General features: G+C 38.3%; 1 protein-coding gene across 1 annotated transcript in view; it reads right to left on the reverse strand.

Annotated features, from left to right (window-relative positions):
* TESK2 (testis associated actin remodelling kinase 2) overlaps positions 1-12,782 on the reverse strand; it is a 68,948-nt gene that overhangs the window by 34,546 nt on the left and 21,620 nt on the right. Inside the window, exons 3-4 of the mRNA XM_031601399.2 lie at positions 12,169-12,290; positions 6,222-6,270 (exon numbers count right to left, since the gene is read on the reverse strand). Coding sequence (XP_031457259.2) covers positions 6,222-6,270; positions 12,169-12,290 — 171 coding nt within the window. The remainder of the gene's footprint in view (positions 1-6,221; positions 6,271-12,168; positions 12,291-12,782) is intronic.

Genomic DNA, 12,782 nt, shown 5'->3' on the forward strand with positions numbered 1-12,782 from the left:
CCATGCCCTTTTTCTTCTCCTCGAGTCCTACAGAACTTCATCCAGTCCCCAGCCATTAAGGGGGAACAAAACTACTACTGCATCAGACAAGGTTACCACTACTTTTCTCTGCAGGTCAAGTCCCTAGAGGCCAGATGAATGGTTTTCTCTTGACCTCAAAGCAAGTTTGTGCTTAATGACTCCTGTAAGGGAAAAGCTAATGAACCCAAACAACCAAATTAACTGAGGAAATAACACAGATGTGTGCTGCCTGGACTTCAAGTTCTACACTGAAAGGAGCAAAAGAAGCAAGGAAATACCATCAATTGATACTCCAGTTTTATCCTGCATAACCATTCTTGTCTTTAAAACATATCTTCCTGAAATTAAATACACTCAGTCCTGATAACAAAATCCATTCCAGGGAGGGTGCAAAGTAATTGTAGTTTGACAGAGGACCTGAGGCTTCTGAAGTACTTTTGTTAAGGCTTCACTTATTTTTGGTACTTGGCTTATGTAACTCTAAAGGCCCAGATGGCTGCTACGTTTTGCACTTCCCAGCGCTGGCCTCAGCGCAGTACCACTGTCGTGGCCATTCTGTTCATATGGAGAAGTACATCAAATAAAACTGTAGCTATGAATGAATGCTACAGGAAGTATCTGAACTAAGGACAAAAACAATGAGGCATGCAAGTAGAGATTTATTACAGTATTAATCCACAGACCATGCTATTCATTGGTTTAGAGATCATAAGGATCAATCTAATCTGCAGAATTTTACACATACTTTGAGTTCTTACAAAGTTTAAACAACAGACCTTCTGCAGCATCCTAGAGCTGGGAGGCATTCAAAATGTCAGCTATTTGCTACTGAAAGCCAGCTGAAAAATAACCTTCATCATCATAGCATGTTCATCTTTTTTCCTTATTTATTTATTTTTTTTTAAATCCCATCTTTTTATAGTAATTCCTCTAAAACAAAGGCTCTTTGAATTAGCAGGTATATTCTATGTGATGTCAGTAAAAACATCCAAGAGAAAACTTGCACAGTTGCTTTTTTCCAGAAGTTGCAGCAGTTGCCAGTTCCACAAGGCCATGAGGTCAGTGACACGATGTACTGCCTGAAGTCCCCACTACAATGAAATAAGATGCTTTATAGTAGGTGCCTATGGTAAATTTCAGTAAGCAAAGGTAACTAATAGAAAGCACAGGGCACTAAGGAATACAAGGTGATCTGGAAGCTTTTCATCAGTATGGCTCAGCTGTACATATCCTCAGCAGTGAAAATACTGCACAACATGTATGAAGTAACAGAATTCTTCTGCCAGCAGCAGATTCTTCTTTCTCTAATAGTTTGGGCAGTTACTAAAAATAACTACAGGCTACATGCAAGAGTATATCTAGGAACCTATTTACTCTATATTATTTTAATAGAGTAATGCCATGACTATATTACTTTCTAACAGTATGATATTATTACTTCATTTTTTTTTACTTGGTGCAACCTGTAACACATTTTCATCTTCTTCTCAGCCGTATGAAAGCTCACACTCTTCAACCGCTCCCTGCAGTGATCCCCTTGTTAGAGGGACACTGAGACACTAAGTTCCCTGGGGCTGATGGGCTAAGCCCACTGTGAGCACCAGAGTTCAATATTTACAGCACTACAGGTGTAAAACTCAAGTTAATCAAGCAGTTTGAGTCACATTCATGTAATAGCACAATTTAGCATGTGTTGTAGGAGATGGTGAAAGGAGGAAGCAGGGAAGAAATAGTGAACCCAGGCCTTTTAAAACTCTTAAGTGTGCAACTTCTATTTAGAAGGAATTGTGCACCTATCATTTTTGGGCTAAAGGAAGATACCCAAGGGATGTCTGTCATGGTTTCTCCATTTCAGAGACAAAAGCTCTCCACAAAAAGAGAAGGAAAAAATAAGGAAGGGATAGGACAATGTTTCCACAAAACATTATTAATGCTAGATGCTGCTTATGAAAGTTTTAATTCAGAAGGACCCTTCCTCTTAAAGAATTTATTTTCCCTTCCTTGTAGGAGAATAATTCAGCACAATTGTAACAATTCAGAGAATTTTAAGCTGTTAATTTCTTTCTTCCCAGTTAGTACCATCACCAAGAGCAAAAGAATTCTATAAACAGAAAGGTCTCCAAATGCCTGAAACCCCATTTACTGAATTTATAATTTGCCTAAACTATCACTTCAGCTTTTGCCTAAGCAGAGTTTTCAGTTATCACAGAGTTCTCACAGTTATCACAAAAAAAAAAAACCCTCTCTCCCAAAGCCATCATCTGTTTCATTATGACGTGCTCGAGGAGTACAAAAGGGATGCACTGTGCAAGAAGGAAAAAAAAAAGAGAAACAAATGAACTATGAATTGAGGTTGATGGTAAAAACAGCAGTGTCAGATTCAGCAAGCCATTACAGCACACATCAACATTGTCCAATAGCAATTATCTTGCCCCAGATGAAAATTAAGACGTCTGGAAGGATTTCTGCAGTAAATGTTTTCCAGGGTTTCTAACACAGCTACAAAAATTAATTGAGCTGAAAGCATGCATCAGTTCAAATAATTTTTTTCTTTTTTTAATAAAAAAGCAGTCAAGCAGCATGTCAAGACCTTTTTCTCACAGCAGTTCTTGGCATGCATATCTGCATTAAAACTGCATTGCCAGCACACATTGCTGCAGACATCAACATTCTGAGCATACAGGAAGCATTTTAGAGTTCAAGGCACCTTCATGCATGCAGCATCTGAAAGATGCACTACACAAGGCTGTTGGTAAGGACATCACTGAAGGAGCCACTTGCCCAGAATGGCTGGCTTGTCCTTTACAATCATCTCATAATTATTCAAATGCCACACACGCAGCTTCTTAAAACAAAGGCTGCTCACGTAGATCGTTGGACTGGTGAAACATCTAATAGTGCACCAGATGCTTGGGATAGAATCAGGAGGACTGAGTCGCTAGGATGTCAAGGAGAAAAACTGAAACACCGCTGGAGTGGTATGTTAGGCAGACAGCACATCCAGCTACTGGCTGAAATAACACCGCCCAGCCCTCAGCTGCTGCCCTTGTGTTCCTATCACACCGCTACAGCCCTGCACAAGGTCTGAAAAAGCTCCAATGCACATAAGATCCTGCACTGAGCAAACGCAGCTAAAGCTTCACATTGTAGCAGCAGAACATTTTTGCCTTATTTCCCTAGTTTTTCTAGTAACAATTAGCTATTGTTTGTAAAGCACTGCAATTTCAAGATAACTCAATCAACGCATTAGCTCTTCCTTGCTCATTTTCTACACACATAGCTGTCAGGACTTGCATTTCTTGACGAAGGAATTACCTTGCTGTATGACTCTGTGCACATCCATAGCTCAACAAAGAATTTAAGCTCAGCAAAAAGGTACTGAGTGGCTGCTATATGCTAGACCGTAAACTATGTCACCTGCTTTCGTGTAATAGCATGGGCCTAGACAACATTCAACACAAAGAAACGTGTTTTATAATCTCCTGGTAGTGGCTCCTAACTGGTTCCTGAAAGCTCAGCAATGCCTCATGCCAACTGACGCCACTGTACTTCTCTGCAAAATTCTCAACATCTGAGGATGCTGTGTGCCAGGAGATGAAGAAGCAGTAGCTAATAAAGCTGTTAGATTAGGGAAGTGGACTGAAAACACCAACAAGTTTGAAAGAGAGACTGGAATTAGGTTGGAGAGGCATGCAAGTGCATGCAGGAAGCACTGCAGGCTCGTAGCCTCAGAACCAAACCATTAGCCACAGATTAGAGGTAAATATTAAGAAATATTCAGTTTTAGTATTACAGAAAGTGAGCACAGTAAATCTACAGCCATTAGCTGTTCATGAGACAGTCTAAAACCTGCTAACTCATCTGAGCTCTACTTCCATTAAACATTTAATACTATGCTTTTAGTTACAGAGGTCCCAACCACCCTAAATTATCCCGTGTCTCCAACGATACTGAACTACTTCAAAAGCAGCATATGCCACAGTTTCTGGTTTGAGTAGAACTTCAAAAATAACATTGCATTTTCAAAACTGATATGATTGTGGATTTAGAACAAGGTCAAAGTCCTAGGACAACCTATAATTAAACAATTTTTTGTTGTTGTTGGAAAAAGAAAAAAAACTGCTTAAGTAACAGTTTTAAAACCAGAAGTCATGTAAGACAAAGGACAATTAAAGCAATACAAAATGCTGCCAAGGGGGAAAAAAACCAAGGCCTACATAGTGAGGTCTTCCTCAGGCAAAAAACCTGCTCTGCATGATCCTCGTGTTTAGCTCTCCATGTGTTTAAAGACACAAGAAAAGAAATCTGTAACACTGCAGACTGTCTTCCAATAGCAAAGTACTGTATGCTACTAATACAGCCCCTTAACAAGCTTATAAAATGCTCAGTGCTCCTCTAACGTTTGGGCCTCCTGCCTTGCCTGCTAATAGCATGGGGGCTACTAAGCACAAGTCATCTAAACCCATTCACCAGTTATTTGTAACGAGCTCAACTTCTTATACCATGAAAACATACACATGCAAACAAATATGATTTCCTACCACCCCCTCAGACATAAGCTCTAAGTGATGCTGTATCTCTTCTACTTAGAAATATCATCAACCACGCTAGCAAAGCACAACTTCTCTTACTAAGCATAATCTATGACAAAAATGATAATTAAACTCCTTTCAGAACAGATCCAGGGTAGGCTAGTGAGAGAAAGGATTCTCCCCGTAACTGAGCTATCTACTGAGGAATGGGCTGCTGAATCAATAGCTCATCTCCAAAGAAGTAATACCATGGGAGAAGTTCTACGTGCTAGCAGTGTCAGGCCAGTGTCAATTATGTTAAGCTGTGGAAGGTAGGAGAACCACGAGCTGAAAGAAGCCACAAGATGGTGGATAATTTGTTTATCCTTCTGGGCTATATTTGAACTGGTGACTCACCATATACACCTTGCTAGTTACTCCTTCAGCTGGTCATTTCAGCCCCCTTCCCTCACCTTCACAAGTCATCAGAACTGAATCGTTACTGTACACACACTTCAAGACAAAGAACACCTCAACCAGCAGAAAACACAACTATTCCATACATTCTATAAAACTGAAGAACTACCAGAAGGGAAAAAACAACGTGTGGATTCCCTATGCATCAACTTGCCCTTAGGTTGTAGTTTTTCCTACCAAAGGGATTACATATGTCCATTTTGGTCCACACAAGACAGGCTACACACAAGTAATCACTACACATATTTTTATACCATGCTATGAGAGCTAATCTATTTTTCAAAACTCTGCAGGGATCTTCTTTAACGTAAAATTTTTAAAGTAATTCTTAGGCAAATGCACCAGGAATCCATTGTAATTGATAAGTAACAACATACATGTTACCACTTGTCTTACTTTTAGGTAGGAGAGAAAAGGGTTAATTTTTTAATTAAGCAGTTTCTACAAAATAAATGTAAACAAGAAACATGAACTTTACAAAAAAGGAACATCTCCTCAATCTGTACTGAAACTAAAACAGCAGAATAAACACTGTATTGATTTTTGACACAAAATAGCTAACACTATTCACAGCAAGAGAACCCTCCCCTCTGTTTGGTTCAGGATTTTTTTGTTTGTTTTTCCTGAGGGAGATTAAACACAATCCAGTGAAACCTGGTGGAAAGGCCCATGTGAACTAAAATTTCTGTTTCTTATTTGATAATTAGACCTTGGCCAGGAAATACGGACAATAGAATAGTTCCTCTTCACAGAACTCAGATTAAGCTGTAATCTTCTTGTTATTCTAAATAGGAAGACAGCAGGGACTGAATATACTGGTATCATCCAGCTGAAATATCCCTGATTCATACGAAATCAGAGAATAATAAATGAGACTTAAATGCAATGCAATGTCTCCAAAACAAGTATTACTTAGGAGCATCTCAATGGCAACCCAAATCTCTGATTCAGAATATTATCAGCGGAACTTTATGTTCCTACTGTGATTTTTTTTCATGTTAATGAGGCCTTCTTATGATAAAAGATATCCAAAGGCTATAAGTGAATTGAGTTCTAAGGCCTGACACTGCAATCCTACCTCTGCATAGCAAACAGCACATGGTTATCTATTAAGGCCCCATAAAAGAAACTATGACTGTAGTGAAGAGCAATTGCAGAATCTGGCCTGTGAGCAATTTCATATTGAGTGCGTATATCATGAAATAGCCTTACCTCAGTCAGTGCGTGCAGCTGTCCTTGATGCACACAGACACCCATAAACCTACAAGAAACAAAAAAAGAGAAGTGGTTTGGGCTTTCTTCCCTCCCTTTTTTTTTTTCTTCGTTTTCGGTTTTTTGTTTTTTTGGTTTTTTTTTAGAAAGAGACAAGGATAATAGAAAAGTAGTGGCTAGTGAAGAAAGAAGGAAAAAGAGGAAAAAAATCAGCCTCAGACAATGCATATCTCAAGGTCAATTATTTAAAAGTCTCAGCACAAAACAAAATTATATGCCTACACTGCAATATGTGTTCCAAGAGAGCACAGGAAACTGCTCAAACAAGATGGAAAGTTACTAACTTAACTACAAGCAAAGGCCAGCATATAATGTTTTTGCAGAAGGGAACAGTCTCAGAGCTCCCTGCTCCAATGAAGCCAAGTAATCCACTGCTGGTCTGCATAAAGTGCAAATTACTTCCCTTCTCATTGTGCTGAATAAGCACGAAGATGTTCCTTTCTACCCCATTCTTAACCACAGAGGACTGTGAGGGCATGTGCATGCAGCATACTTCTCTTTTCCCCTGTGCCTCCCTTGTTTTCAACACTCGTATTAAAACAAAATTTGATGGTATCTGGTACATACACATCCCAGTGTGCAAGGTTCAGACTCCTGCTAAAAGAAAAGACCATCAATCCCTTGACTTTTTCTCTGTCATTATGCAGAAATGTCATATTTAAACATAAGAGGGATAATTAAAAGCTCGTTATTCTACAATACAAGCTGAGCTTCTAAGTAACAAAATGCAAATCAACACTAACAATAAACATCTCCTGTGAGAAAGCTCAGTACAACTTAACCTGTACGCACCTTGGAGTCCTCCCTGCACAGTCACGATTTTGGATATTTTTAGATGAGCCAATTGTCAACTTTATCATTTACATTTTTGTCTCTATGGGCAAGAACACATTGCCTGTAATTTCACAGTGTTCAGAAACCTCCATTTCACAAGAGGTAGAAAGGCACAATTCTATTAAATGTGATGGGAACCCTGCAGAGATCAATTGGAAGGAAAAGGCCCTTATATAGACTCAAAACTTTCTGAATTTAAAACCAAAATGATGCAAGACACACGCAGCACTAGTTCAGCTAAGCTGCTTCTGAACAAATGAATGATCCTTACTGTTCTCTTCTCTAACAGCTGACTGGTAAATTACAAACAGCCAAAGAGAAATAACATAGGTAAGGTTCTTTGCATAAGCTGAGCTGTGGAAATCTGTTTTTAGAACCAAAAAAAAGTAGCAGGACTCTTACTTTAAAGTCTATTGTCTGTTCTTACCTCAAATATTACTTTCTCTAAATAAAATATGCAATTTTTTTTTGTTTGAGAGTGAAAACACAATTCTTCTTGCTTAATGAAGAACAGTAATGCACAACAGGTGTTCAGGGGAAGGGGAAAAAGAGCTGTTTTAAATACATTATCTACACAAACATTGCTCTAAGTTTCACTTCATACAGCGACTGCATATGAACTCTTTTGTAAATGTGTTCACAAATTAAGCTTCCTACAACTAAGAAATACAGACCTCTCCAAAGCAGGAATCTGTTTTTACTTCCATGCATTCTGCAAGGTTTATGAAGTACGGTGTTAATAGTTTCACTTAATCCAACATAACACTTAAAATTTGGAACTGGTATTTTCTCTTTTCTGAAACACACTAATGAGGTTAATCCTGTATGCTGCTGTACTTTTATTTAACAAAAACTGAGGTTAAACAAATAAAAATAATATCATTTTCATCTGATTATCAACTCTTTCTTTGTAAAGGCATATTACTTTACTTCCAATTAGGCTTTCATTGTATTTGACTTAATTCTAAAATTAAAAATGCAATTAAGAATTGTGTTAGATGTGTCGTCTCATCTTTACCAAACAGGAGAAATGTCTCTTATCAACATACTGGCAGACCCTTTTCTGATAACCTGTTTGCTCAAAGGAAGTCTCAATGGAAACATATTCATAGCCTCAGTGAACCTACACTTCGAGCAGCAAAGACACACCAGCTCAAGTTACCGAGAATAAGAGCTCAACAATTCTTCAGCATCTTGGATTTCTATGAGGAAACAGACTAACATTTCTAACCTTAAACCAGAAATTAAAGCAAAGTTCCATATCATGTTCCATATCATGATTGCATGAAAAATGCAGGACAAAAATACATTTATTAAACCCACATCTTTGGAAGATATTAGCCAGGAAAAGAGAAACCAGATACACTGATAAAACAGGCTTAATGAGCTTACAGGCAACACAATGAAACCATCAATAGATTGTGTCAAGAATCTCACTTTTCAGGCTCTGGAAAATAGATTGATAGAATAGACCTCTAGTGATTCAAATTCCTGGAAAATGTCATCTTAACTGCTGTATCAAGCAATACTAAGTCTCCTGGTTAAGCCAAGTAATGCTACAAAATACCATAGAAAAGCTTTCTCACTAAAAGGTAATATATGCAGCAGCTATCAGGAAATACAATTACCAAGTTTAACATAAGATTCCAATTTCTGAGATCGACCCACAGGAGATTCCAAACTCAGTGGATAGGAAGCTGACATGCTGGCCCAGTACAGCTGAGATTATTCCTGCTGGCGAGACGCACCGTCTGCTGAGCCAAAATGTGCTTGTAGGTGAACTTCAGCAGAATGTCTCATCAGCCAAGGGTTACACTTCCTATAAGCATTTCTAGTTGGAAGAAGCTTCAATGAGTAAGTCATCCACAGCAGAGGTGACTATTTGCAGATATAAGGAAGTTTATTTTTCAAGACAGTACATCCAGCCTTATCAGGAAAGCTGAATCACTTCCAAAATTGAATCCAGCAGCTGGAAAATTTTCCCCAGAGGCTGTAAATATAAGGGATGACATTTGAGTCCACATTGCTAAGTACAGTGCAGAATATTTCCACAATCTGTATCACCTGTCCTCCTAGAGAAGAGGAGAAAAGTATTCTGCACATTTTTTAGTCCTTCAGGACAGTTACCCTGTGCTTTCACTCAGTTCAGTCAGACTGCAGGGGAGAAAGTTCTGGACAAGACTGGGGACTAAAAACTGTAGTGCCCAATCTTTGCATCTCTGTTAGATTAAACAAAACTAAAATCCAGATTAAACAGCCATTGTGGACATCTAGATATTGGATACATGCTTTCCATTGAAAGAATTTCACTAGAACGTCTCTGCTCTACAGATAAACCTAGGGCAGCTATAGTCTGACACACCCTCTGAAATCCACTGCTTGCTTGTATAAAAGAACTCAGGAGATTGAGGATAACCTTAAAAATAAGAAGCAAACCAAACTCACCAATACAAAAAACTCTCATACAAGCTCAATAATACATAGAGAAATTAGTTCAAAAGACAGGTAGATGCTTATTTCAATGCACTGGCTGGAGAGAGAAGAGTATAAGTCTGCACTAGAACCCCTCCTGATGTCTTAGGCACCATTCTAGAAATTTACTTAGTTTTCTACGCTTGCTTTTTGATTGAAGACAGAAGCAAAACATTTTATCTAACCCTTCTGTAACATATTACACACAACACATCCTATCTTCTGCTTTTTTGCATGCAGCATTTATAAAATACTACTTTTAGATAACTGCATTACGTAGAGAAAAGTAAAAAAAAAAGTTTTCCTTTCTTTTAAATTATCACTCAATACAAGGGAACTGGTGTTAAAAGACAAAAGCCATCCTTCTTCCTAGTGGCTCAAAGTCAAACGCAATTTCACAAAAAGGAAAGTTTGACAAGTGAAAATGCATTTAAAAAATTGTATTGTCTTTCCAGGGTGCTGGATTTGTCCAAAAGTAGCTGAAGGAAAATTCTCCTTAAAGTTCACAGAATAAGAAAGTAGCGTGCACATTATGTTTTGTGTGTATGCACAGAAAAGCAGATTTAATCAACGAGTCAATCTGCCTACACACTCACTGCCAAACACAGCAATATCTCCAAGGACTCCCATGAGAGCACTTAAGACATAATTTAAGGTTTTCTGCATACAGGATGTTTTAAATGAAGTCCCTGAGGTACAGATTAAATAAAGAAGTATTTTTCATGAAAACAGTAGTAATATTAAAAATTGAAATTCTATCTCAAAATTGAAGATATACTAATTTAAGACACAGCACAGGGGATAGATTATCTGTGTTAGTACACCACTTCATTTCTCAAAATAAGAAAAACACACCTGTAAGACATTTCCAAAATGTAAAGGTATCAGAACCAGAATGAGAAGGTATCAGATCTCCTAGCCTGGGAGCTGTAGGGCTCCAGACTCTGAGACAACAACAGCCTCCTTGAGCTCTTTCCAGCTCCATTTTCTTCTTTTGACTTAGGCAAAAACTCATGGCTGCAGTGCAACATCAGCACTCAGAGAAGCATCAAAGTGCTGAAAAACACTTTAAAGCATACACCAAACCTGGTAGCAGATCTAACCCAAACCTTGAACAGCACTGTACTTAAGTGTGACGCTAGCTAATAAGGGAGTGAAGAAATGTTCCAAACCTCTGGCTCTCCAAGTCCAAACTATTTGTCTTACCATGTACCAGCCACCCCAAATTAACATGACTGCACTATATGGTGCAAACCAGAACTCCAGCTCACCTTTCCACTCCTGCTTTGAGGTAAGATGTGATAAGCCAGGCTGCCAAAAGGCAGCAACATCTCATGCTCACAGGAAGCAGAAGCATCAAGCCAAGATAGAAAGCATTTTAGTCCTCCAGTTTGCACACAAGAACGAGATGGAGATAAGAGATTATGCAGTTGACAGAAGAAACAGTGCTGAGAATTAATGAACACCACTAGTCTGCTTTCAGTCCTGAAACATCCCTAATCTGATCCTTGAGGTAAACAAAGAACAAGAAAAGCAGCTCTTTCTTATGATCACCAAAACAGCAACTGAATAAATTACTACACCACAGTTAACATCTTCTCTGCCTTCTCATCTGCCTCTGGAATCACATTTGCTAATAGAAATAGGAAGCAAGAGAGAGGGAGACAAAAGATCACAATCCCCTTTTCACCATTCAATGCAGCTGCAAGAACTTCTATTCCAAAACATCCTTAACCAAGAGGTTCCAAAATAAACCCTTAGTGGAGGATAGTTCCTCACTTCCCCTAATGAATTTTCCATCAAGATTTTTTTAACAGGTATTTTTATATATGTATATATTTGACCACTGGAATCTTTGCAATGCTCCCACAGAGATTACATACTTACTGGAAACTTGGTAAATGAAAACTAAGCTCTTCAGTGACTTCTGATTAAGATAGATATCTACATGACTGGCCAAATGCAGAATTTGAGCACAGGAACATTGAAATGAGAGTGGGGGTATTTACAATTAGCCTTACAACTACATGCCAAAAAAATAAATTATTTTTAAAGCCTAAAAATCCAAACTGCTATTTCACGACTTATTAGAAACAGAGAAACTGGAACATCTTGACACAACTCTGTGCACAAAAGTGTCTAAGGTCACTAAGATAAAACACAAACCTATCTGTAAGTAATCCCTACAGTGTTAAAGGATGGAAGAAAGTCAGGCTAATCCAGACTCCAGACTGGTGGTTGTAGGTTGGAATAAAAACCTTAAAAGGCCTTTGTAAGCGTGAAAATGAGTTGATATGAACAGCAGAGAAGCAAAAGTAGTCTCAAATAATCGACAATAGTAACTGTTCACATAAATGCAATTAATAGTAAAAAGGCAAGAATCTTTGCACTATCATCTTGAAATTAACTGTAGGCATGTTGGAATTGATAGCTTGTAAAAAGGTGTGATACGTTCTAGAGCACTGGCAAAGAAGATTTTTAATTTATTTATTTTTAATTAGCCAAGGGTCATTATTATCCACTGGACACTAGATACACTAGGAAGTGCATCTCCAAACATTTTAGAGGAGAAACAGTATACCTTAAGATGTTTGGATGTGAGAGTCTATTCATAAGTTGAACCTCTTTCAGCATGTTCGCTCTGTTGCTGTTCAGCGTGTTCATCTTCAAAGCCATTACCTGGTCTGAAGTTCTGTGTCTTACCTACAGGATACAAGCAAAAAGCAGTAAGGACATATTCTAGTAACATGAAACAAGGCTGAAAAAACAGTAAAGTTGTAGAACAACTTAAATACTCTTCATGACAACTGACTTGATGTATACTGATTTCTCTCATTATCACACAACTACTTTTAATAGGCACAGCATCCAAATGAAGAAAGGTACATTACACTTCCCATGCAACTGATATCAAGTTTGAGAAGCTGAAAAAAATTATCAGCTTCTCGGTACAAGTGAAAGTAGTCACTTAGTTGTTCAGGGAGAGAAAGCTCCCTACTCTGAGTTTATGAAACTCAACTGCTTTTCACTCATCCCTCTTCCTTTCCCAGGGTAGTGGTTGGTTTTAAGGATCCACAGAATGTGTTATGAGAGGTCCAGCCTTATACAGCTATGGGCAAATTTCACAGGCAACCAAGGTTTACTTTTTGACTAGAGGAACGAGCCTGATTATACGCTCAGCAGAAAGAAAGCATT

Source organism: Phasianus colchicus, chromosome 9, assembly GCF_987193195.1.
Source record: "Phasianus colchicus chromosome 9, bPhaCol1.hap1.1, whole genome shotgun sequence".
Taxonomy (NCBI): Eukaryota; Metazoa; Chordata; class Aves; order Galliformes; family Phasianidae; genus Phasianus; species Phasianus colchicus.